At 46.9% G+C, this 27,324-nt stretch overlaps 1 protein-coding gene across 1 annotated transcript in view; it reads right to left on the bottom strand.

The window, feature by feature from the left end:
- PLXNB1 (plexin B1) overlaps positions 1-27,324 on the bottom strand; it is a 192,141-nt gene that overhangs the window by 23,212 nt on the left and 141,605 nt on the right. The window contains exons 19-31 of the mRNA XM_077821156.1: positions 24,726-24,831; positions 20,359-20,495; positions 19,865-20,041; positions 19,366-19,534; positions 17,491-17,733; positions 14,407-14,583; positions 13,653-13,801; positions 12,219-12,319; positions 11,085-11,302; positions 10,633-10,811; positions 8,833-8,899; positions 7,329-7,475; positions 6,320-6,497 (exon numbers count right to left, since the gene is read on the bottom strand). Of these exons, the coding sequence (XP_077677282.1) occupies positions 6,320-6,497; positions 7,329-7,475; positions 8,833-8,899; positions 10,633-10,811; positions 11,085-11,302; positions 12,219-12,319; positions 13,653-13,801; positions 14,407-14,583; positions 17,491-17,733; positions 19,366-19,534; positions 19,865-20,041; positions 20,359-20,495; positions 24,726-24,831 (2,048 nt within the window). The remainder of the gene's footprint in view (positions 1-6,319; positions 6,498-7,328; positions 7,476-8,832; positions 8,900-10,632; positions 10,812-11,084; positions 11,303-12,218; positions 12,320-13,652; positions 13,802-14,406; positions 14,584-17,490; positions 17,734-19,365; positions 19,535-19,864; positions 20,042-20,358; positions 20,496-24,725; positions 24,832-27,324) is intronic.

Below are 27,324 nucleotides of genomic sequence, written 5' to 3'. Positions count from 1 at the left end.
GCAGCATGTGTTACAGGAAAAGGTATGTTTAAAGGCCCTGTGTCTATTAGGATTGTTACTTACTATTTTATAACATAGAATCATAGAATATCAGGGTTGGAAGGGACCTCAGGAGTTCATTTAGTCCAACCCCCTGCTCAAAGCAGGACCAATCTCCAATTAAATCATCCCAGCCAGGGCTTTGTCAAGCCTGACCTTAAAAACTTCTAAGGAAGGAGATTCTACCACCTCCCTAGGTAACGCATTCCAGCGTTTCACCACCCTCCTAGTGAAAAAGTTTTTCCTAATATCCAACCTAAACCTCCCCCACTGCAATTTGAGACCATTACTCCTTGTCCTGTCGTCTTCTATCACTGAGAATAGTCTAGAACCATCCTCTCTGGAACCACCTCTCAGGTAGTTGAAAGCAGCTATCAAATCCCCCCTCATTCTTCTCTTCCGCAGACTAAACAATCCCAGTTCCCTCAGCCTCTCCTCATAAGTCATGTGTTCCAGACCCCTAATCATTTTTGTTGCCCTGCGCTGGACTCTCTCCAATTTATCCACATCCTTCTTGTAGTGTGGGGCCCAAAACTGGACACAGTACTCCAGATGAGGCCTCACCAATGTCGAATAGAGGGGAACGATCACGTCCCTCGATCTGCTCGCTATGCCCCTACTTATACATCCCAAAATGCCATTGGCCTTCTTAGCAACAAGGGCACACTGCTGACTCATATCCAGCTTCTCGTCCACCGTCACCCCTACGTCCTTTTCCGCAGAACTGCTGCCTAGCCATTCGGTCCCTAGTCTGTAGCTGTGCATTGGGTTCTTCCGTCCTAAGTACAGGACCCTGCACTTATCCTTATTGAACCTCATCAGATTTCTTTTGACCCAATCCTCCAATTTTGTCTAGGTCCCTCTGTATCCTTTCCCTGCCCTCCAGCGTATCTACCACTCCTCCCAGTTTAGTATCATCCACAAATTTGCTGAGAGTGCAATCCACACCATCCTCCAGATCATTTATGAAGATATTGAACAAAACCGGCCCCAGGACCGACCCTTGAGGCACTCCACTTGACACTGGCTGCCAACTAGACATGGAGCCATTGATCACTACTCGTTGAGCCCGACAATCTAGCCAACTTTCTACCCACCTTATAGTGCATTCATCCAGCCCATACTTCCTTAACTTGCTGGCAAGAATACTGTGGGAGACCGTGTCAAAAGCTTTGCTAAAGTCAAGAAACAATACATCCACTGCTTTCCCTTCATCCACAGAACCAGTAATCTCATCATAGAAGGCAATTAGATTAGTCAGGCATGACCTTCCCTTGGTGAATCCATGCTGACTGTTCCTGATCACTTTCCTCTCATGTAAGCGCTTCAGGATTGATTCTTTGAGGACCTGCTCCATGATTTTTCCGGGGGCTGAGGTGAGGCTGACTGGCCTGTAGTTCCCAGGATCCTCCTTCTTCCCTTTTTTAAAGATTGGCACTACATTAGCCTTTTTCCAGTCATCTGGGACTTCCCCCGTTTGCCACGAGTTTTCAAAGATAATGGCCAATGGCTCTGCGATCGCAGCCGCCAATTCCTTTAGCACTCTCTGATGCAGCTCGACCGGCCCCATGGACTTGTGCACATCCAGCGTTTCTAAATAGTCCCAAACTACCTCTTTCTCCACAGAGGGCTGGCCACCTACTCCCCATGCTGTGTTGCCCAGCACAGCAGTCTGGGAGCTGACCTTGTTCGTGAAGACAGAGGCAAAAAAAGCATTGAGTACATTAGCTTTTTCCACATCCTCTGTCACTAGGTTGCCTCCCTCATTCAGTAAGGGGCCCACACTTTCCTTGGCTTTCTTCTTGTTGCCAACATACCTGAAGAAACCCTTCTTGTTACTCTTGACATCTCTTGCTAGCTGCAGCTCCAGGTGCGATTTGGCCCTCCTGATTTCATTCCTACATGCCCGAGCAATATTTTTATACTCTTCCCTGGTCATATGTCCAACCTTCCACTTCTTGTAAGCTTCTTTTTTATGTTTAAGATCCGCTAGGATTTCACCGTTAAGCCAGGCTGGTTGCCTGCCATATTTACTATTCTTTCGACTCATCGGGACGGTTTGTCCCTGTAACCTCAAAAGGGATTCCTTGAAATACAGCCAGCTCTCCTGGACTCCTTTCCCCTTCATGACAGGTTTCAGAGTAACAGCCGTGTTAGTCTGTATTCGCAGAAAGAAAAGGAGTACTTGTGGCACCTTAGAGACTAACGAATTTATTTGAGCATGAGCTTTCGTGAGCTACAGCTCACTTCATCAGATGCATACCGTGGAAACTGCAGCAGACTCTATATATACACAGAGAATATGAAACAATACCTCCTCCCACCCCACTGTCCTGCTGGTAATAGCTTATCTAAAAGCCATTTCCAGCACAAATCCAGGTTTTCTCACCCTCCACCCCCCCACACAAATTCACTCTCCTGCTGGTGATAGCCCATCCAAAGTGACAACTCTTTACACAATGTGCATGATAATGAAGTTAGGCCATTTCCTGCACAAATCCAGGTTCTCTCACTCCCTCACCCCCCTCCAAAAACCCACCCCCATACACACACAAACTCACTCTCCTGCTGGTAATAGCTCATCCAAACTGGCCACTCTCCAAGTTTAAATCCAAGTTAAACCAGAACATCGGGGGGGGGGTAGGAAAAAACAAGAGGAAATAGGCTACCTTGCATAATGACTTAGCCACTCCCAGTCTCTATTTAAGCCTAAATTAATAGTATCCAATTTGCAAATGAATTCCAATTCAGCAGTTTCTCGCTGGAGTCTGGATTTGAAGTTTTTTTGTTTTAAGATAGCGACCTTCATGTCTGTGATTGCGTGACCAGAGAGATTGAAGTGTTCTCCGACTGGTTTATGAATGTTATAATTCTTGACATCTGATTTGTGTCCATTTATTCTTTTACGTAGAGACTGTCCAGTTTGACCAATGTACATGGCAGAGGGGCATTGCTGGCACATGATGGCATAAATCACATTGGTGGATGTGCAGGTGAACGAGCCTCTGATAGTGTGGCTGATGTTATTAGGCCCTGTGATGGTGTCCCCTGAATAGATATGTGGGCACAATTGGCAACGGGCTTTGTTGCAAGGATAAGTTCCTGGGTTAGTGGTTCTGTTGCGTGGTATGTGGTTGTTGGTGAGTATTTGCTTCAGGTTGCGGGGCTGTCTGTAGGCAAGGACTGGCCTGTCTCCCAAGATTTGTGAGAGTGTTGGGTCATCCTTTAGGATAGGTTGTAGATCCTTAATAATGCGTTGGAGGGGTTTTAGTTGGGGGCTGAGCTTTCTTACAACTACAATACCCACCTGCGGAAGTAAAGAAACAGATTGATAGAGCCAGAAGAGTTCCCAGAAGTTACCTACTACAGGACAGGCCTAACAAAGAAAATAACAGAACGCCACTAGCCGTCACCTTCAGCCCCCAACTAAAACCCCTCCAACGCATTATTAAGGATCTACAACCTATCCTAAAGGATGACCCAACACTCTCACAAATCTTGGGAGACAGGCCAGTCCTTGCCTACAGACAGCCCCGCAACCTGAAGCAAATACTCACCAACAACCACATACCACACAACAGAACCACTAACCCAGGAACTTATCCTTGCAACAAAGCCCGTTGCCAATTGTGCCCACATATCTATTCAGGGGACACCATCACAGGGCCTAATAACATCAGCCACACTATCAGAGGCTCGTTCACCTGCACATCCACCAATGTGATTTATGCCATCATGTGCCAGCAATGCCCCTCTGCCATGTACATTGGTCAAACTGGACAGTCTCTACGTAAAAGAATAAATGGACACAAATCAGATGTCAAGAATTATAACATTCATAAACCAGTCGGAGAACACTTCAATCTCTCTGGTCACGCAATCACAGACATGAAGGTCGCTATCTTAAAACAAAAAAACTTCAAATCCAGACTCCAGCGAGAAACTGCTGAATTGGAATTCATTTGCAAATTGGATACTATTAATTTAGGCTTAAATAGAGACTGGGAGTGGCTAAGTCATTATGCAAGGTAGCCTATTTCCTCTTGTTTTTTCCTACCCCCCCCCCCGATGTTCTGGTTTAACTTGGATTTAAACTTGGAGAGTGGCCAGTTTGGATGAGCTATTACCAGCAGGAGAGTGAGTTTGTGTGTGTATGGGGGTGGGTTTTTGGAGGGGGGTGAGGGAGTGAGAGAACCTGGATTTGTGCAGGAAATGGCCTAACTTCATTATCATGCACATTGTGTAAAGAGTTGTCACTTTGGATGGGCTATCACCAGCAGGAGAGTGAATTTGTGTGGGGGGGTGGAGGGTGAGAAAACCTGGATTTGTGCTGGAAATGGCTTTTAGATAAGCTATTACCAGCAGGACAGTGGGGTGGGAGGAGGTATTGTTTCATATTCTCTGTGTATATATAGAGTCTGCTGCAGTTTCCACGGTATGCATCTGATGAAGTGAGCTGTAGCTCACGAAAGCTCATGCTCAAATAAATTCGTTAGTCTCTAAGGTGCCACAAGTACTCCTTTTCTTTCCCCTTCATGTTAGTCCACCAGGGTATCCTACCCATCCGTTCCCTGAGGGAGTCGAAGTCTGCTTTCCTGAAGTCCAGGATCCGTATCCTGCTGCTTACCTTTCTTCCCTGTGTCAGGATCCTGAACTCAACCAACTCATGGTCACTGCCTCCCAGATTCCCATCCACTTTTGCTTCCCCTACTAATTCTTCCCGGTTTGTGAGCAGCAGGTCAAGAAAAGCTTCCCCCCAGTTGGCTCCTCTAGCACTTGCACCAGGAAATGGTCCCCTACGCTTTCCAAAAACTTCCTGGATTGTCTGTGCACCGCTGTATTGCTCTCCCAGCAGATATCAGGAAAATTAAAGTCACCCATGAGAACCAGGGCGTGCGATCTAGTAGCTTCTGCAAGTTGCTGGAAGAAAGCCTCATCCACCTCATCCCCCTGGTCCGGTGGTCTATAGCAGACTCCCACCACTACATTACTCTTGTTGCTCACACTTCTAAACATTATTTGACATAGGACAGCAGATTATTGCCAGAATGTCTAGAACTTCACAGAAGACATGAAGATATTGTCCTTGCCCCAAAGAACTTTAAATGAGTAAAGGCATCCCAGCCACCCTGCTAGCGCAGACATGGGCATCTTACCCTTGCCTGGCATTCATTGTGCATAGGCTACAAACTTTCTAAAGCTGGGAGCACAGCAGCCTCTCTGCACAGGAGAGGGGGGCCCAACAACCTGTTTGAGCTGCTGCCGCCGCCACCTTCTTTCTATCTGTCTGCATCCGTGGATTAATTGCTGCAATGGCAATGAATGGTTTGAATGAAGAGTGGAGTTCTAAGTGCTACAGAATTCAATATAGGGGAACTCAGACTTGTGTTTTCAGCCTTCCTTGCCAAGCTAAAACCTGAGCTTTCAGCATCAATATCGGATCATTACTCATTGGTAATTCTGTTGGCCATAGTCATCCTCTCCCTCCCTCCCAAGCAATGGCAATTATAGACAGGAAGACGGCTCCACATCCCAGAGGCCAGGAGGGATGGGAGAAGAGGGAGGCATGTCAAGAAGTGTGTCCAGAGTAAGCTGCAAACACTGAATCACGCAATGTATTACTGAGCAAGAGCATGTCCTATGAATACATCAGTGTGCAGATGCCTGACTGCTGCCAACTGAGAAAAAGGAACAAAAGAGGAAAAATTGGAGAGCTTATCCGCCAACACGAGCCCTGCATTTCATTAGCCCACTTAGGGCCGATCCTGCACTGCTGAAGTAAATGGGAGTTCTGCCACTGCCTTCGATAAGAGCTGGATTGAGCCCATAACCTTCTAGCACCTCTGCACCAGTCCCATGCTGTCTCCTACACCCTGAGTGCCCTCTCTGATCCCATATGCTTTTCACACACATCCCTTTCCTCATTCAAATAGTTTCTCAAAGACCACCTTCCTCTACAACCCTTCTGACAATAACCAGTCAGGCCCAGTAGCTACTTCCAATGACAAAAAGTGAAAAAAACACAAGGGACCATGCAAACAAGAGGTGTCAGCAGCAGATTACAAGTATCCTCTTTTCCGCCCCACTTCCTGCTATTATCCCTCTCCCCCACTGATCGTGTCACACTGAATCCAGACTAGAACATAATCTCCTGGGGACAGGGACTGTCTCCATTCTTTGCTGAATGGACAGTGTGAGGCATACCAATGGCACAGGAGCCAGTTATTAGATAACCCCACTCTTCAACCTCATCACTGAGCTATCAATGAATTGTGCTCACCAAGGTCCAGGGAGTCTGGGTCTGGGCGGTGACAATATGGCGTTCCTTTATAGATCTGATCTAGGATTTTCTCCTTCACCTGTGTTATGGTGTCACAATCTAGCACTTTCACAGAGACACCCTGAGAATCCTCTGCCTCTCCCACAGTAGCTTCAGTTTGAGTCAAAGCATTTAAAGTCTGGGGAAAGAAAAGATAGCTGAAATGGCTGCATATGGTGAAGAGCCTGAGTAGCAATCAATTCTGCACTCCCCTCCCCCCATAGTTACACTTACAATTAGCAAACCACTAATAAGTGATTAATATTAATGATAAACCTTTTACATTTCCAGACCACTGGGGAAGGGAATACCATGAATATAATGAGCCAGATTCTCAGTCCTGCTTCAAGTAGCATGAAGGGCATGTAAAGCTGGTTCAGCAGGCTTCTTGAAGGTTGCCTCTATGTAGGCGGCCTCCTCAGCTGGAAAAGAGTTGCTGTAGCCTCTTGCGGCCCCTCCTCCTTCTCCCATGATTCCGCAGTGGATGTAGCCGGTGAGGAGGAGATGTGGCTAGAATACTGCTCTGCTCTGGCAGTCCCTGGCTGTTGGACCTTTTTCAGGCCACCAACAGCAGAGCAGCTCTGAATTACACTGGGGAATATGCCAACCCCAGATCCTGGTGTAAAGCTATGGCTTCCAGTGGGCAGTTACAGGACACTAGCGAGTGGGTAGGTTTAGTCCTGACTCAGGGCAGATTAGGACAGTGGTTCTCAATCTTTTTTCATTTGCAGATCCCTAAAATTTCAAATGAAGGTGCGGACCCCTTTGGAAATCTATTGTCTGTATATAGTTGAATTCTGTTCACACAGTTTTCAGTCTAAGTCTTTTGAGGACCCCTTAGACATAGTCCCGCAGACTCATGGGTCCATGCACCACAGGTTGAGAACCACTGGATTAGGAGATGGTGTTTCATTGGTTCAGAACAAGGAGGGAAGAGAAGGCACAAAGATGTCCAGTAGGGAGTTCTCACCAGAGTCCGGTACTCCAAGTCCTCTCGCAGAAGGCGGTTATCATTCAGGGTATATTTGGCTTTTCCTGTTACCCAGTCCACTGGTCCCTTATCTACTTGGTGCTTAATTCCACGGAAGAGCATATACAGCGGCTCGCCGACAGAGTCCTGGCAGAGATAGAAAGAGGCTCAACTCTTGAGAGAAGTCACTTTCATTCTGCCTGACAGTGACTTCAGGCCTCAGAACATGGACCCCTTTACCTCCAGGAGCATAGCCAAAGGCACCAGTCAACAAAGCAACTCAAAGAATCCAAGTCGGAGGGTTCCACCCATCCCATCCCTGCTCCATGTTCAGGATAAACTGTCTGGTGGGGCTAAGGCACTGAACTGGAACTCATGAGACCTGGATTCAATTCCATGTGTGCCACAGCATCCCTGAGTGACCTGGGGCAAGACACCATGCCTCAGTTTCCTCATCTGTAAAATGGAGCTCTGTAGCCAGGTTCACTTTGGAGCCTGCATAGGCCTTGTGGGCAGGTTCTGGCTCAACTGTCCCCCAAAGTCTGGAATGGCCTTGCTAGGCAGTCCACAAGCCTAGCAGCTGGGTTATGGTCCTTCATTCCCCAGTGCTCCCCAGGTTCTCCCAGCCAGACAGGGGTATGGTACCTCTCCACCAGGTCCCAGTGCAGGGCCCAAGGGAGAAGGGTCAAGAAGTGTTTCAGCACCCTCTGGCCAATACATCAGACCAGCTTCCCCTGGGCCAACTCCTACCACCCCATTCTCTCTTCAGTTTGGGATGTGGTCACAGCACTCTGCCTCTCCCTAGCAGAGTTCCCAATGAGTCTCAACAGTTCAAACAGCCAAATGGGGACTTCTCAGTTCATGTCTCAGGGTCCAGGTATTCTCCATTGTCAGGAAGCAGGGGCCCCTGGCCAGGTCTTACCCACAGTCCAGACCCTTCTCCTGTAGGCTGCTCTGTCCCAGAAGCAGCAATCTGGCATCTTGACTGTCAATCTTGACTGTCAAAGTCCCCTTTTAAGCAGGTCCTCCATTTGGTGCATGCTCACCAGCTGCTGAGGGGTAGGGCCCTCTTGGCCCACAATACTCCTTCACTCCCTTAGACTTTGTGTGTGGTCTGTAAACTCCATCATAAGCTCACACCAGTTTCTTCCCGCACAGGGGTGTTGTGCAGATCATCCCACTAATGCGTGTGAGACACTCAGCTATTACAGTGGTAGGGCTGTGGTTGCCAGACCAACATGTGGGCATGCAACAGTCCAGCTTAGCCCTTGGCTGCAGGCTTATTGAAAAGTGCAGATGAGGGGGTTGATGAAGTGCTGGATGCAACCCATGCTGTGAGCAACCCAGCTCTCCTTTCCTGCTCTCTGCACACAGGGTAATTTGTAACACCATTTTAGCAGGCGCTCAGACTGCTGATCTATATTAATGCAGCAGGGTTGTGGTATTCTTTTAGTCTCCATTTCTCTTGGCTTCCCCACCCTTCCCATGGATGGAGAATTCTTACCCTTACAAAAGCATACAGACAGATGGACATCCAGTTGGTGAGCAGCTTCTCTACTACTGTTTCTGTCCTGAAAGAGAACCCCAGGCTGGTTACTGTATGTTACCCTCCACGGGGAGGCACCAGAGCAGAGAGTGGGGCGGATGATAAGGATCAGGACATGCTTTCTAGGACCCCACCCAAGTACAAATTTCAAGGCTTCAGACTGAATGGAGCACAGAACTTCTGGTGTGTGAACAGTAAGGCAAGCAATTAACCTGCAGTCACAAGAGGCCATTAATGCCTCTACAGGCTGCCCGAAGGTCCCAAACATAAAACTCTGTGCTGTATCTCCAGCTTCCTGCAATGGGACAAAACTCACAACAGGGCAGTCAGGTGTCTATGCTCCTCTGCTCTCTCTCAGACCTATAGAAAGAATGATTTAGGAATAAAAGGCCCAGATCTCTTGCAAGGTACCAATCATGCCACCAGCTCATTGCAGAGCGGACAGGGTTTAGAAAAAGCTCAGTGTTGACCTAACCGTGGTCCCGCTGAAATCACAGGCTAAACACCCAACAACTTTAACAGGAGCAGAGTTAGGCCAATGCTGAATGCTGTGAGAAACCCCACCCTCCATGAGGAAATATCCTATGCATGCTACCCTGTAACATCCAGCAGCACCTGCTACAAAACCCTGGGAGGAAGCTAATATCTGGGAATTGGGAGGATGAGATTTGTCAAAAAATTCCCACTGAGACTTGTCTCTCTCCAAATGGCTCACTGCACACCTCCTCATCCACTCTATGGCGAAAATGCCTCCCTAAAAACCTTGGTTCCAGCCTCTCCCTCACACAAGATCATACAATATTCTATTCAACCCCCCAGTCCCAGAATCTCCAAAATGCTATATAACACAATATCACATATAAATCCACAGTCCCAGTTCCCCACAATATAACACAATATCACACAGACCCACATCCCAGCTCCTCCCTTACAATATCACACACAGACCCACAGTCCCAGCTCCCTGCCCCGCCCCACATCACACTCAGACATATAGGGAGAGGTCAAGTACTTCTTGTGTGAAATGACTCAGCAGCAAAGGGGAAGTGACCTAGACAGAAGAGGGAGCACAAATTAAATGTCACCTCTAACTGTTGCAGGAAGGGACCAGAAGGGGATAGGATTAGAGCGGCAGAAGTCAGAGGGCAGGAAGCTGGTGGGTAGATGTCAGTCCCTGGAGAGCTTTGAAAACCAGAGAAACAATTCAGAATAGGATTCAGAGATGGGCAGGAAGCTAGTGAAGGGGCCAAATGACAGGGGTGCCATGCCTCTGCTTCCTTGAGAAAAAGTGTCTACCCTCAGTGTTGCAGACCCAGTGACATTTAGAAAGTGAGGATTTAAGCATTCATAAAAAGGGGATTGTGCTTGACAAGACAGGAAGGTTGGCTAAGGGCTCAGCATAGCCCAGGGCAAGGGGAGACAGAAGAATGACCACATGGTAGAGAAGCTGAAAAAGGGAAATGGGGGCAGAAAAAAGGGAGTTCAGTGTCTAGCATGAACTTGGAGGAAGGAGGATCGGCATGAAGGATTCCTGCTCTGTCTCATCACTGTCTACAGCTGGGATCTCTTATTTCTGTTGCCTCCTCTTTGATAGATCTTCATGTCTGGACACCTACTGGATCTGGATCTCCTGCACAGCACATGGTCTCATTGTTACTACAGAGGGATTACGAAGCTCTATTACAGCCAAGAAAAGTTCTGTCCAGGGACCAGCCATGACCAGGCTGAAGACAGTGGGACTATTACTGAATCACTCACCTCCGCAACATCAGCTTGGGGTTCTTGGCCACATACTGCTCAACGAGGTCATTCAAGAGAGTCTTTAGGATGTCAGTAAAGTACTCTAGTTTCCCATGCAATGACACAGTGAGAAGGGATGCCACATAGGCCCGGTCCCTTGGAGAGAATGTGCGCTGGATTTCCAGAGTGTGGATAAACTAGAGAGAGAGAGAGAGAGTCAAAGATGAACGAATGCTGTAATCTATTAAAATAGGGTAACCACAGCTATGGCCTTTCCCAGTAGGAGGTGCTGTGGGGAGTGTTATAGATATGGGGAGTATCCACCTATTCCAGTCTCTTGCTTTCCATCAGGAGGCACTTTAAAGAATGCTGTAAGTGAGCTCACAGTCCCTTATGTCTCTCTTGGCAACAACTGCCTGTGAAATGGCACAGGAGCCAGCTACTGCAGGGAACTAAGGAAGGAATGTTACCTTGGTAAGGAAAAGTTTACTATTGAGGAGGTTGGAGAGCTGCACCAAGCCTTGCTCCACTGTTTGCCGCCGACACTCGGGCATGTCCAGGCCCCTCTGCAGTGGAGACTCACGGTGTCCTGGAAAGAAAATGCGTTCTGCGTAGGATCTGTAATCCAGGAAGGGGATCCCGGTGCCAACAAGGTCACTGGTGAGATCCATCATCTCCGTCATCAGGTCTGAAAATAAAGGGAGCTTCTGTGTTACAAAGTTAGACCAAGAGAACGTGTGTCCCAGAGTGTGGAACATGGGGCTGTGAGGTAACTAGATCTAATGGGATGGAATTGACAAAGGAAACAGACGCTAAATATCAGTGAGATGCTTCATCCTGTGGAATCCTCTCCAAAGGAAGGAGTGGAAGCCCTGTCATCTGGGGCATTTAAAACTAGACTGTTCGGAGCACTGGCAAATGTTCTGTAGGGAGCTCTCCAGCCCTGGCTCCTAGGGAGGGACTGGAAGGTCTGACAGGTTTTTATTCTTGTTTACAGCTGGGGGCCATCTTTTGGGTTTAAAAAAAAAAGCAGAAAAAGCTCTACCAAGCAGACTAGTGATTGCGAAAGGATGATGTTTAATAAAGGATTGGCCTTGTGTTTAGTCAGGCTCAACGGATAATAGGCGGTATCACAGGTCAGAGACACAGTATTATACAGTCACTACAGCACCATGACTTTCATGTGTCTCATTGCTTTCCACCTCTAACTAGAAATCACTGTATTAGTCTCTCCTGTAGCTCCTAGTATCCCCCCTTCCCCGTGCTCCTTGCTACTAGCGATAGAATTATAGTTTGTGGATAAAGGGGGACACTAATGATCCCATCTCTAGATTCTGATATTCCAGATGAAGAATTGCAGAGACCAGTATGGGCCAAACTCTGTTCCCAGTTACACAAGTGCCACTGCACTGACCTCAAGGGCATGTGGGTAGCTGAGCAGAATTTAGCTGTAAACTGTAACACACTGACATAGGAAGGTGTATGATTGTTCACACAGAGGCAGCTCCTGAGACAAGGGCCATACGGCCTGGAAGAGATGGAAGGGCCAGAGATGGTTCCCCAACCCCTCTATTTGCAGCTGCAGGGGAGGGAAGTTCTCTTACCTGTGAACTCCTTTTTGCATCTGTCCCGAACACTTGTTTCCAGATTTTCCAACTGGATTTGAACTTTCTTATAATCCCTTAGAGCCTGTTTGCTCTTCCTCCTGTAATGGGAAGCAGAGCTGGAGACCACCTGGCTGACTCACTGCAGATGAGATTTCCATCAGGCTGGGCTTAATTTAACATAATTTAGGTTTTGGTTTCTAAACTCCCCCCTGTCTACACATCTCAGGGAAAAAAGATGTCCCCCCAAAGTGTTCCTCAAACTGAGAAAAGGATGGGCCTTACCATGTGTGCTAAAGAACTGAGGGCTGGCTGGGCAAAAGGAGCTAGTGCTGAGCTGGATCACAAGTTGGGCGTGAGGGGCCCATCCTCTTCAGAAGAATGGAGGAGCCTCTCTTTTGAGGCCTTCAGCTCATCCTTGCTCCTCAGGAGGTGACAAAATTCCTGGCTAATAACTCCAGGCTGCTCCAGACCAACCTGCTAACAACAGCATCCTACATTGCAACTCCCAGGTTGACAGCCTTTTTTAGACCAGATTACGTGATCATCTTCTGCACAAGAGCAACTCTCTGGTTTCCAGTTTCCGACTCTGTGTTATGTCTTGTACGGAGGCAATCCTAAGTGCATCATTGGGGGCTTCTATACAATTCAACCACGCATCTAACTATAGATAAGCATTTTATCTGCAGCATTTTTTTGGAAATGAATTTAGGGCCTATCTTCTCTTTCCATCAGCCCCTCAGGAAGATCTCAACTGTGGAGTTGGTAGTGGTGGCAAGGGAGGGTCCGTGATAGTAAATCCACGTGCCCCAAGAGGGAGCAAAATACGGGGAGGTATCTCTGAACACTGGATAGACCAAAACACCCAAAAGCAGAGGCCAGTGGCATAAATCCTTTTGCAAACCCTCAGCTTACACTGGAAGGTGTGTCTGGGATTTACTTGCAAACTCTGAACTCCAAAGGCAAGTGGCCTTTCAGGTGGGAGTTCTGTCACCAAGGCCAAATCTGCACCTTCTGAAGTCCAATGGGAAGGCTGCAGAGCCTCACCCAAAGTAAGGAAAATTGAGGGACTAAATTAGGTCCCAAATGTAGAGGCCTAGCTATGCACATTGAACATTCCTGTTGACGGGGATCAGGGTGCCCAAAGATCCTGCAGGTCACCACTGAAGATATGTCTACAACACAATCCAAGGTATGCTTGCAGCTCAGCTAGAATACCCATGCTAGCTTTAAGCTAGCTAGCATGCTAAAAATAGCAGCCAAGAGGCAGTGGCATGAGACTTCAGCATGGGTAGTGCAAGACACCCAGGGACCTGGGTACATACTCATGTTGCTGAAGCCTTGCTAGCGAGATTGCAGTTAGCCTGGGTATGCCTCCCGGATCTGCAATCATCCCTCCAGAGCAGCATAGACACGCGCTCAGGCACTTCTCACCTGTAGATGAAGACAATGATCAGGACAATCAAAGCAACAAAGGAGGCTCCGACACCCAAGCCAATCTGGGCCTCCAGGGGGAAGGTGAGCTGGCTCTCTGTGTCATATTGCACTCTGCCCAGCAGGAAGTTCAAATTCCCCATCTGCACCTGCAAACGAAATGCAAGCCCAGGCAAGATCAGAGCGTCAGATTCTCCTCATCCTGCAGACTGAGTCATGGGCTCCAAGGGGAATGCTTGACTGTCTCACCCTACCCCACACCACTACCAGCTCCACGACAAGCACCTCTGTCTTACCCTCCCCCTGCACCAGTGCCTCAGTGTTCTTCTTCCCCTCCCCCACACCAATGCCTCCATCTTCCTTCCCCCCCACACCATCAGCACTTGTCTCTTCCCTCCCTCCACACCAGAACCTGTCTTCCCACCACCTCTGTCTCCCCCTTTCCCCCCCCCTCCATTTCCCCCCTTTCCCCACCACTAGCACCTCCCCCTCCCCAGTAGCTCTACAAAAAAAGACCCACAGCAGCAAGTCTCAAGGCACAGTCAACTGACTCCAGCTCACACTATGGAGCAAAAACTAGCAGCGCTGAAACCCAGGGAAGGGTCTCGGAGCCCAGGGAAGGGGGATCAGTTAACCCAGCCTCTGAGACTCAGTACCATGGGGTTTTTTTTGCTTGGTAGATTTCTCCCCCCATTAATTCAGTGTTTATACTCCCACCCCCACTGCTGTCTCCGCTGCTTAGCTGAGCTCTTACTGTAAACTCTGGGAGTGAGTCTGTTCCTTCCGGCTTTGTGCGGTGCTGTGGAGCTGGCTGCTCAGATGGAGGTTCACAGTACAGATGATTCCTTGTCAGGGTTTTTACAACACAGACCCCTTCCCCAATCATGGCCACCACTTCCTCCTTTGAAATGGCCAGATCCAGATTTTCCCCCTGGAATACAGGTGCAAAAGGATATCAAACCTGGGCCTCTCTGGGAAGGCAGCTGTGCATAACCCCTGACTTTAGAGACGCTGACAGGATTTAACAGGCCAACCACAGGGCATGCTGAGAGTTCTACAAAAGCCCTATTAACTCCCTCCCTAGTCTCACCAGGAAATAAGCTTGCCACCTGGAAGCAGGCAGCATGAAATCCTAAGATGAAGGTACTATGCATGGACAAGCATCCCCTGCACTGGAGATTCTGGGAAACAAAATTTGCAGATAATTCAACATAAGAAAAGGGCCTGTCAATGGGATACAGGACTAGCTGGAATCTTTCCTAGATAAAGAAAATCTCATCCATCATCATAGGATGTCACTGTTAAAAATTTGTGCCTAATTTCTAGTTGGAATGGGTCCGCCTTCAGCTTCCAGCCATTGGTTTTTTTTCTGCCTTTCTCTGCTAGATTAAGCAGCCCTTTAGTACTTGGTATTATTTCCCTGTGATGGTACCGACACACTGTAGTCATGTCACCTCTTAAGCTTCTTTTTGATAAACAGGTAGAGCTCTTTATGTCTCTCACTGTAATCTATTTTCTTGAGCTTTCTAATAATTTTTGTGGCTCTTCTCTGCACCTTCTCTAGTTTTTCAACATCCTTTAAAAATGTGGACATCAGAACTGGATGCAGTATTCCAATATAAATCTCCCCAATGCCGTATAAAGAGATAAAATCACCTCTCTTCTCCTACTCACTGCTCCCGTTTGTACATCCCAGGTTCACATTCATCCTGTTTGCCCCAGCATTGCACTGGGAGCTCCGGTTCAATTCCTTGTTAACTGGGACTCAGATTTTTTTTTTTTTTTCCCAAAGTCACCGCTTTCCAGGATACAGTCTTTGCATTTGGCTCTATTAAAATGCATTTTGTTTGAATGGGCCCAGCTTACCAAGTGAGCCAGACTGCTGCGTACAACTGCCTTGGTCTCATCGTTATTTAATACTCTGTCAACCTTTGTGTCAGCTGCAAATTTTATCAGTAGTGATTTTATATTTACTCTCCAATCACTGATGAAAATGTCGAATAGCACCAGACTTAGTAAAGACCCCTTGCAGAATCACTCTATAAAGTCTCCCATTAAATAATGATTCCTCATGACTATTACAATTCTTATATGTGCTTTGTTGATATTGTATGTTGCTAATTTTTTAATCAGAATGTCATGGGGTACGAAGTCAAGTGCTGTAAAAAGTTTAAGTATTACTGCTTTATCAACCAAACTTGTAATCTTGAAGAATGAAATCAGGTTTGTTTGACAAGACCTAACTGGCACTAATTATATTCCTATCCTTCAATTGTTAATAGACTGAATCCCATATCAGTTTTTTCATTATTTTGTCCAGGACTTAGGTCAGCTTAACTGACCTACAGCTACCTGGATCATCCCATTTGGTCTTTTTGACTACTGGCACAACAGTAGCACTCTTCAGTCCTTTGGGATTTCCACACTATTCCAACATTCATTAAAAATTAACATCAGTGGGACAGAGATCTCCGCAATCACTTCTTTTACAGTTCTTGAGAGCAAATTATCCAGGGCTGGTGGCTTAAACATGTTTATTATCCCTAGTAGATGTTGTTTACCATTTTCTTTAGTTACTAACGAACTGGAAAGGACTTCAACATCTTCATGTGATATGAGTACACCATCCTGTTTCTTTCCAAATACAGAACAGACAAATTTATTGAACACTCCTTTTCATATTCTGTATGCAGCTGGCCTCCTCACCCAGAGTCTTCTTCCAGAAAGTTTTATTCCACAAATGCAAAACCTCAAACACAAACAGTTCCCGAGCCCACCCTGGGCTACAGCTCCCAGTGGCTTTTGCCCTTTGCCTCTCTCAGAGTCTACTGCAGGAGTCTGTCTCTCTCTTGCCGCTCTTCAGTCCTCCTCAAGATAATCTGTCTGGAAGTTACCCTTCCACAGCACCTACCAGAGAAGTCAACTGCTCTTCTGCAGCTTTCACTACTAACTGAGCTCTCAGTAGGCTCATCAGCCTGGCCTAAGAATTGAACAGGGCCACATGATCCCTAGCCAGTCATAGAATCATAGAATCATAGAATATCAGGGTTGGAAGGGACCTCAGGAGGTCATCTAGTCCAACCCCCTGCTCAAAGCAGGGCCAATCCCCAATTTTTGCCCCAGATCCCTAAGTGGCCCCCTCAAGGATTGTTCTCACAACCCTGGGTTTAGCAGGCCAAGGCTCAAACCACTGAGCTATCCCTCCCCCCCCAGTCATAACCAACTGGGAGAGTAGCTGATCTGTCACAGGCGAAGCTGGGCACAACTCCCCTTCAAGGGCAAGCCAGCTCATGATAGCATCATGAACAGTTATGCCATCTCCATCTAGTATACCTATACCATTGCAAGGATTTTTTGTTCCTTATATATTTAAAAACCCTTTATTGTCCTTCACCTCATCAGTCATGGATTCCTCCCTGATGTCTTTAGCTTTCCTATCAATTTTCTACACTCCATAACTTCTAATTGCTATTGATTGCTGTCTATTTCCCCCTTTTCCCATTCATTCTATATTGCTGTTTTATTTCTAATTGCTCTCCTCAAGCCCCATAGAACCCTCCAGCAACAATGCATGGCGCTAACAAGCTATGCACATAGCACACAGCTCTTTTTTGTTGCACTCCTTCTCCAGCTGTTGGGCAATTTCTCATTGTGTGTCATATTGTATCTCATTTAGGCTGTAGGCTAATAAAAGCAGGGACTGCCTTTCTTACCGTATGCCAGTGAAGTGACATTAAGATCTATGGCACTGCCAGGATATCAGAACAGTCCCAGGCCATCACCTAGGAAGTAGGTTTATGTGGTGTTTATAGTGATTTTGAGCTGGTTGTAGCCTTACCTCCACAGAGATGACACTTCCTGGCTTGTGCCGATATGGTTTGGCAGGGTCCTCAGCATTCAGGGGTTTCAGGATTGGATTGACTTCATAGGAGAAGGGTGTGGGATGCAAGGACTTGAAATCAAAGCTCAGATTATCCAGAATAAATTCCAGTTTGACCTGGACAATCCGCAACAGCAGGTTAATGGCCGGAGTTTTACACAGGATAAGGTAGGAGGAGTTAATGAGACATAGTTCTTCAAACTAGGAGCAGAAGGGAAGAGAGTCAGGAATCTGAAAGAATAAGTCAGTCAGCCTCTGTTCTAACGCTTCTGCTCCCCTGTGGCATCCCATCACCAGGGTTCTGTGGGACAAGCGTAAAGCAGAGCACAGGGATCCCCTGCACTCATCCTGTCTAGGTGCCATCCCAGTCACCCATCCCAAATGCAGAAGACAAGTCTGAACTTTAAGGGATTCTCCAGGTGATTTTAGTGGTCTCCGAACTCTTCTCAGCTGCGTGGAGCACCGGGAATCCCCTTGCCAATAGTCCCTATATTTAAAATACTACAGGGCTGGTGACCGGGCATTCCCCATAGAGAGCTCTCAGACCTAGCATTCACAGCCCCATGGATCTGACAAAACCTGTTTGTTTACTTTCGTGGCCAACTGCAAAGCCCATCTGTTCACTGGGGTTTTCTGTGGTTCAGCTGCCTGGGAGGCTGCATGCCTCTAGGGGGTGGAGGATGCTGCCGTTCCGATTTATCCGTGATTTTTGTTACCTTTGTGGTAATGTTTTTACATTTTGTAAACATGGCAAAAGATTAATATCTAAATATATCAAATAGCCTCTGTTCCCCCGCTGGAATTCACAGCCACAAATAAAACCTGTCTAGAATGATAGGGAAATATGGCTTTCAATAAAGCATAAGAATTGTCACAATGGAGCAGACCAATGGCCTGACTGGTCCTGCATCCTGTTAGATGGCAGTCCAGGATGTACCTAGTATACCCAGAGAGATTCACCCCTTGGTCACGAGGGCTTTTTAAATGAGTATAATAATAATGCACCACCACCTATTTCAGAGAAAAGTGGCCACCTGATAATGCAATCTGCCACCCGTGCAGTATGATTCGGCAGGGGATGGGCAGAGGTGACTAGGTCAGCATTTCAGAGGCAGTGGGGATGTGCACCAAGCCCTCCACTGCGGCACATACAGCACATGTGCAGCAGTGGACGTCCAGCTCGGTGGTGTGCTGTGGCTACCAGGCTGTTACATGAAACCCTACCACGTTGGAGCCTCTACTGAGATGGACTCTATACAGTCTGAGACACTAGAACAGCTGCTCCACAGGGACTCTTCTTCTGGGGTAGTCCTAATGGCAGGTGAGGTGCTGTAAATGGCAGGCGGAATTGAGGGTATAACAACTTCATTTAACTTTGGTTTTGTTGTCATCTCTCTGTGTGGGGCAGGGCCTTGGCCCCACTAAGGCAGAGCCGCGCTAGGACAGGGTGAAGTCTGTCTTTGTGGGGGCACTGTGCAGCCAGGCCTCACAATGTAATTGTAGATTTCCTCATGCCTTCTGCTGCTGTCATGTCGTTTGTCTCCCACACTGGAACTTTCTGTACAGGGTCAGGGGAGAGATGGGGATTTGGGAGCTGGAATTTTACAAAGTGGGGAGGGGAGTGTTAAACTTTGAATCTGGGGGACAATGTTTCACCAAGGAAGACTTTTTGTTTCTCATGTTCACTCTTAGTTTGTAGGACCCAAGACAGCTATAACAAGGGGCACAAGAGCCTCTGACATAGAAGGTCTCTGGCCATTAGGTCAGTAGCACTGACAGAGGTCTTCAGCCTCAATTCTATTGCATGCTTTGCCAGCACAAAGGTCAAGATACCTGCTGGATGCTGCACAGGGCATTCTGTGGGCACTCGGTTTCTGGCATGATCCTACGCCATCTCCCCAGCCCTCGCCGGCGGCGTTCTGATGGTGAAACCGTAATCCGGATCTTTGGATTTTGTACAACATCTAGGTTATGCCCATGAACTCGGATCACTCTCCCACCACTGCAACACACAGAAGCAGTCAGTGTCACTTATTTAGTCACCATATAACAACCCATAAGCTGTGTCATCCCTGACCCATGGCTGGTGCCAACGTTTGTAGGCCATGCATCCATCTGATGGCTCAATACACAAGTCTGGACTCACTCTACCCAGATGCTCAGATACTAAGGTGATGAGTGCAGTAAAAATACTTAGACATCCATACAGACACGGTTAACGCTCCGGTACCCGCTGTGGGAGTGTGTGGGCATGCATGCATGCACGCACAGCTCTCAGTATCCCTGATGCCCTGTGGGAAGAGTCGTGCACTTGCAGTGCAGCTCTCAGTACCTGAGGAAGCTCTTGGCTGGCTCTGCAAAAGTGATATTGGGATCCAGAGTGTATTTGAAGAGGAAACCCTCTAATCTCCGTTCCCTGTGTCCATATCTGATAGTTACTGGAAGCTCCACAGACACATTACTGGGGCTCGTCTGACACTGTAGCTGATTCTCCTGCACCTCCGAGAGACTAAGAGACACACAGAGGAGAGACCAATAAAAGGTTAAAACATCCTCTGAAATGCTGCACCTTCATTTTGCTGAAAGCGCTCCAAGCACCCTACAGCTTGCTGCTCAGGTTTAACGCCCACCTTCTTAAAGGCCTTGTGTCCCACCTACTACCCTTACAAACAGGAGCACTCAAGACAAATGTCTGAGCTAGCCATCATTGCTGCTAGAGTGAATGGCTGAAGTGCTTTCTAGTGAGAAGTCTGGGCCAAACCTGAAGGGAATGGCGCATGGCAGTCTGTTTACAGTTACAGTCTGCAACTACACAGCAGCTCTTACATGTGGCAAGGGAGGTCTCCAATTAGAACCCTGATCTCACTGGGGCACCCAGTCAGCAACTTGGAGCCCAGCAGGGTCAGGCAGGTTCCTCCAGCTTTAGGGCCTTGAGATGGAGCAATGGACTTCAGGTCTGGGTTCTGAATGGAAAGAAAAGAGAGAAATGAATGAATGAGGAACATTTAGCAAAATAAGTGAAGGAAAGACATAGTAGAGAGACCCTGATAGTGAGTTCCATGTGCTCTGAGCCTGCGGCTCGCACGTTACAACCACACACATGTATCTGGCTGTGTTCTAGCAGCTCTGCTGTTAATGAATAGAAGCAGCAGAGAGGGGGATTAAGGTACCAATAGGAAACACTGGCTGTGCACCAAAATCTCTCTACAGGTAATGAACAAAGATGAACACTGCAGGGTACAGAAATATCAGCCTCAGACATGAGTCTGAGATTAACTGTTTAAACAGACTGCAATAACAGTGAACATCAAGTAAATATGCTGATTACAATCTAGTGGATTCCATCTCCAAAACTGGATGTAAAGTGGACGTGTACCCTTTGGAGATAATCTCCAAAACTCACTTGTCTGTAGTGATTGACACCCAAGCCCACGTGAAGTGGTAAAGGTGATTGCTGAAGGGAGGAAGGTAGGTGAATTGGTGCAGCTGTTAAGGATGAAGACAGTAATTCAGGCCCTCAACCAGCCAGCCAAAGTTGCTGCTTGGAGGAAGAAAGATGTGAGGTGGAAGGCTGAGAGGTGGATGGTCATTCATACAGCCAGTGGGAGTTCAGAAATTGGGCAGGATAGGATCTCTGAACTCTTTGGGACTTGCTAAATGTTCTCTTGTAGGCAGGTGTATAGGTCCCAAGAGAACACAAAATAGCCTTAGAGTCCTTTAATGTGCACAGAGATTTGTCCGTGCTGTCTGCAAACAGTTTAGACCCATCAAAAGGAAGGTCCTCTACCCTATTTTGGACCTCTTTTGGAAATCCAGAGAGCTGGAGCCAGGAAGCCCTTCTCATAACTACAGCAGTAGAGAAAGAACAGGCAGCAGTATCAAGGGAGGCTTGTAGAGATGTTCTGGAAAGTAGCTGACCCTCCACAGTGACTGCCTAGAATTGCTTTCTATGCTCTGCTCGTAGGCGGTCAACAAAAGAGTTCAGTGACGCTGACAAATAAGATTCTTTACCAAGTACGTCTAGATGCTTATGGTCTTTTTCATGGGGCATGGATTTAGCATAGTGCTGCCTTCCAGGGAATATTTCTTATCCACTTCCTTGTAGATAGGTGGAATAGTAGCTGGAGTGTACGACAATCTTCACATGGTCCAAAAGGGCCTCTTTGACAGGCAAAGCCATGTGGGCAGACAAGGGTGAATGAAGGATATCAAGCAATTTACAATGATGTTCTTTAATCTCCTCAAGAGGGATCTGCAAGGAGTCAGCAATTCTCTTGATCAGATCCTGGAACTGTTTAAAATCGTCTGCTAAGGATGGAGGAGGAGGCATGACTGCTCCATCTTGAGATGAAGAGGAGGTGTTGGCTGGAGGAGAAACCTCTTCATTAGCTCTAGCTTCCTGCTCCTCAAAGTTTTCTTTTTGAGGATCAGATCTCCAAGAGAGGGCAGATGATGATGGTTGCTTATCTTTGCAATGGGTGTTGCTCAAAGTCCTGGAAAGTTGTTGGTGAGAGGTGCCCAAGGGTCCCAGTATGGCCCAGGAGGTGGTGCATAAGGCTTAGGAGGGGGCGCATAAGGCATAGGAGGGGGCATCCATGGGTGCTCACAGCAGCAAGCTAGTGGCTACCTTGTGCCACAAGTGGTCATAGCCTCAGAGACTTCTGGAAAGGAGGCCTCTATACAGGTGAGGAGGAGAGCCCTAAATCAATATTTAGGATACCAAGGCAAGGTCTTCATCAGAATCCTCTTCCTCAAACTCGCTATGGAATGGTGAAGCTCTTGGAGAAATCTGAGGTGAAACTGTCAGAACCAGGTGAACCTCCAGCGATCTTGATGTCCGCGGTACCGAAAATACGTCAGAGATGAGCAGTGGAAAATCAGGCACCTCAAATACACCCAGGTCATGGAGAAAACAAAACTCCTGCAGTACCGAGCATACTATCAGTGCCAAAGCCATGGTCTGCACCAAGGTAATAGTGGTCAAGGGAGCTGATGGTACCACAAGTTTCAGCCACTCCGAGGGAAGTGTGGTCAGAACCCAAGTGGGCTTCTTTGATACCAAGGAAGCAGAGGAGCTCCTCTTGCCCCCTTGGTCCACTAACTGTACCAATGGTCTCTCCAGGCCCGAGACTTTGCTGTCTTTCAGTCTAACAGTGCCCTGAGTACCTGAGGAACCAGCAGCCTGGAGTGTACCTGATTGGAGTGCGGATGGTGCTAAAGTAGTTGAAGTCACTGAGAACCTAGGCTTTTTCAAGGTAGATTCCCTACCCAGTGAATTTGAGGCAAAATCTTGGGAAGACTTATGAGAGAAGTCTTGCATCTTCCTCTTAGATGCCCTAGAGGAGTGCAGCTCAGAGATAGTGGAGGTAGCGGGTTTGCTCGCAGACAGGTGTATGGGGGGTGGGGGGGAAGGAGAGGAGGTGGAGGAGATGACAGACACAGTCCCTGGGCATGGGTCAGCAGCCAGGGAGGAGACAAAGTTTGATCTCCCTGTCTTTTCTAGCGCTAGATTTCAATGCCAGACAGAAGTTAAACTTCTGGGCATTGTGCGATTTCCCGAGGCAACAGATGCACCAGGAGTGCCCATCACTTACTGTGATTGCCTCCGGGCATGATAGACAACATTTGAAATCGGCAGAACCGGGCACAGCCTCCCAGTGAACAAGAAAACATCTTATCTACTAACTAATGTCTATCTAAAAGGGCAGAAAACTCTTGCCTGGAGTCCTGATGCAGCGAGTCTTTAAATTTTGCCATATAGTCCCACATATTGTCATCATACCTCCCAAGCACAGCTTGCTGGTTAGAGATACGAAGCTGTAATCCATCCACTGAATAAACTTTTCTGCCAAACAAGCCTAGTTTTTTTTGTCATTTTGTTTGGAAGTAGCACTTGCCTGGCCTTGTCTGTCTCTCTCATTGGCTGCTAGGGACCCGGAAGAAGGGTGAGAATGTAAGTATTTGTACCCCTTGGCCGGCATGTAGTATTTCTTCTCTGCCTTCTTTGAAGTGGGAGGGAGAGAAGATGGGGTCTGCCACAGGGCTCTGACCGGACCCATGATGGCCTTGTTGATGGGTAGGGCCACTTTAGATGTTGCAGCCAAGATATCAATGAGGTTATGCAAAGACTCGTTGAGTACCTCGCTCTCTAGTCAATGGTTTGCTGTAAAATTGGAAGGGCATATCTATTGGGTTCCTGCAGGGGTCAGTCCTGGGTCTGGTACTATTCAGTATTTTCATTAATGACTTGGATAATGGATGGAGAGTATGCTTATAAAATTTGCAGATGACACAAAGCTGGGAGGGATAGCAAGCACTTTGTAGGATAAGTTTAGAATTCAAAATGACTGACAAATTGGAGAATTGGTCTGAATTGAACAAGATGAAATTCAATAAAGGCAAGTGCAAAGCACTTCATTTAGGAAGCTAAACAATCAAAGGCAGTTACAAAATGGGGAAACTCTCCAGGTGATAGTACTGTTGAAAAGGAACTGGAGGCTATAGTGGACCACAAACTCAGTATGAGTCAATAATGTGATACAGCTGCAAAAAAAACCTAATACAATGCTGCCGTGTATTAACAGGAGGTAACTGTCCTGCTCTATTCAGCACTAGTGAGGCCCAGTCGGAGTACGGTGTCCAATTCTGGGCACCACAATTTAAGAAAGATGTGGACAAATTGGAAAGAGTCCAGAGGAGAGCAACAATACTGATAAAAGGCTTAGAAAACCTGACCTATTGGGAAAAAAACTGGGCATGTTTAGTCTTGAGAAAAGAAGACTGAGGGATAAATTGATAACAGTCTTCTAATATGTTAACAGTCATTATAAATAGGACAGCAATCAATTGTTCGCCAAGTTCACGGAGGTATGACAAGAAGTAATGGGCTTAATCTGCAGCAAGGGCAATTTAGGTTAGATATTAAGCTCTGGAATAGGCTTCCAAGGGAGGTTGTGGCAGCTTTTAAAAACAAGTTTGACAAACACCCATTAGAGATGATCTAGGTTTATTTGGTCCTGCCACAGTGCAGGCACTGGACTTGATGATTTCTTGAGGTCCCTTCCAGGCCTACATTTTTATGATTCTATGACCTACACAACTCCCACTCTCCAAGAGAATCTGTGAGCAGAGAATAGCATTGCAGCTGCAGTCTTATGGAAGCAGTATAAGAGGAGTTTGAACTGAGATGTTACCTGATAGGCAAATATGTGCCTAGAAACTCCATGTCCTCCTCCAAGTACTTCCACTGCAATGTGCCCAGATCTCTCAGCCCAGCTCCCACCGGTGATGCACACAATACTGCAGGGAAATCAGAGGACAAGGTCACTGTAGGGGTCACCTTTTGGGGTGCAGTGCAGACCAGTGAGAGGTTGTGTCACTGCTTGTTCTGTAATCCGGAGCGCCTTAAACTGCTCTGCTGCTGGAGCTCCTAGCCTGCGTGCTCCCACACAGCATCTAAGCATGCACTAAGTGTCTTAAGTGTTGAGCAGTCCAGCAGCCGGCTTGCTACACCACAGCCATACGTTGGTCTCCATCAGCCTAGATTACTACTCGCCAACTGACCCCAACACACACCCCAGTTCTGAATTTCCCCAAAACCATCTGCCCTGAAACGTCCAGCCTTCTGCTGAACTAAGGTCTGTTGCTCCTTTAAAGACAGAAAAGCATAGCAGCTTGTTGCCTTAACTGGAGTTGACAATCACTTCAATTAAAAAAAGCTGGGTTGGTTTAGATCAAAAATAAAACAAGTTTATTAACAAAAGAGATGGGTTTTAAGTGAGTTCAAATACAAGGGATAAAGACAAAATAGTTTCATGCAAATAAAAGTAAGATACACTTTCTAGTGGCTAAGATTTAACTCATCAAGGTACAGCTGGGTTCAAGGTAGATTTATTTTTTTTCCCTCCCCTTTCCAGCCATGGCTGACCTTCTCTCAGTCAGGATCTTCCACAGCTGTACAAGTGTACTTGTTTTCATTGTGTTCCCAGGTGAAAGATCTTTGCCAAAGCAGGCTTTTCATAACTCTGTCCTACTCCCCTTGACCCATTTTTTCAATCAATTCACACAATTTATACACACATTTTCTATGACTCATCTTGTCATTCATTTTGAGGTTTCTCATTTTTGTTCTATACACTTCAGGAGTAGTCTGGAACCTTTGCAATACAGCCTTTTAAAATTCACCATATTTCAATGCTTGTTCAAGTTCCATTTCATTAAATACATTTAAAGCTTTCCCCCAGAGCCCACTAATGAAAATTGGGACTTCTTGGAACGCTCTGGAACGTAGCCTTTCAAAAGTGGTCAAGGATTCTTCAATACAGTCTGCTTCCTTTGAATGCAGGACACAACTTGTTCCAGCTGGGTGTTCCTTGGGGAAAGAGTACACCTGTGGGCTGTGGAATTTGTCCATGCCTTTCCATCATGTCCAAGTTATATAACCTCTCTTCTCTTTTTCCAGGGCTTCTTTGTCTTTCAGCTCTATGGCTTTTTGGTGGGCAACTGCTTCCAGGTCCTGCCTGTGTACCTCTTCTTGCTCTTTGGCTTCTATCCTTTTCCCATTTTTAGTATTCACGATCCCTCTTGCTGTTCTGCTTCCCATTTCTGAAGTTCTCATGCTGCATACTCAGCCTCTCTTTTTAGGGCTTTTTGCTCCTTTCCAATTCAGCCAACTCTAGCTTAGTGATTGTTTCACTGTCATTCATTTTCAACTTCCTTTGTTCTATTTCCCTTGCCCAAAATAAACAAACAGAAAATAATAAAACTGTAACCTTTCTTTGACTGTTCCCAGTCTTATCACTTGAGAATCACTTAAAACTGTTTTCCAAGTATAAGTGTAAAGCTTCAGTCAAAACAGCAAGTTGTGTGTAAATCCTGCCAGCTATGCCATTGTGACATTTTGGGGTTCATCCCAGACCTGTGGGAAGTTGTATCACCACTTGTCCTGTAACCCTGACTGCCCCAAAATGCTCTGCTGCTGTAGCCACTTGTTTGGGTGCTCTCAGCCAGCACACAAGGATGCACTAATTGTCTGTGCATAGAGCAACCCTGGTCCAGCATCTCTGACTCTAGCAACCTACTTGTTACACTACTGCCACACTCTGGGCTCCACCAGTGTTGGTTACTAGTAGCCCACTGACCCCAATCCTGAATCCCCCAAACCATCTGCCCTGATGTGCCCAGTCCTCTCCTGGAACATTCAGAGGACTAAAGGTCTGTTGCTCCTTTAAAGAGACAAAAGCACAGCAGCTTTTTGCTTTAATTGGAGTTAACAATCACTGTGATGGGATCCCCGGGGTGGAGCCTGGGGACCACGGGGACCACTGTGCCCTCCTGAACCCTCTCCAGCCTGAGCTGTCTCTCACAATGCCTTGTAGTGACAAGCAGCAAGCCCTTCCAGGCACTGTTATCACTCAGCATGTGGAGCCTCAACACCCAGCTTGATTGCATGAATGCTCCCAGAGCCACACATGAATCACACAGAAAAAGGCACCAAAGCCAAATACCCCCAGCTCCCAGCACTTTACCCCAGAAATATACCGTCTTGCTCTGCTCAAGATAAGCAGTTCAAATTTATTAATTGGTTCAGCACTTCATCAATAGAAAGTGAACATACATCAGCCTTTGTAAAACCTGAGCACATTTACTATTCATTTCAGGCAAACTCACTGGTAAAGAAACACTAAAACAGGTTTATTGGCTACAAAAGATAGATTTTAAGTGACTATGTGACAGGAAAAGAGTCAGAGTTAGTTACCAAAATAAAATAAAATAAAATATAAGCATGCAGTC

The sequence above is a fragment of the Eretmochelys imbricata genome, chromosome 7, assembly GCF_965152235.1.
Source record: "Eretmochelys imbricata isolate rEreImb1 chromosome 7, rEreImb1.hap1, whole genome shotgun sequence".
In the NCBI taxonomy this organism is placed as follows: domain Eukaryota; kingdom Metazoa; phylum Chordata; order Testudines; family Cheloniidae; genus Eretmochelys; species Eretmochelys imbricata.
Note: the sequence above shows the minus strand (reverse complement) of the source record. Positions and strands in the feature narration are given on the sequence as shown.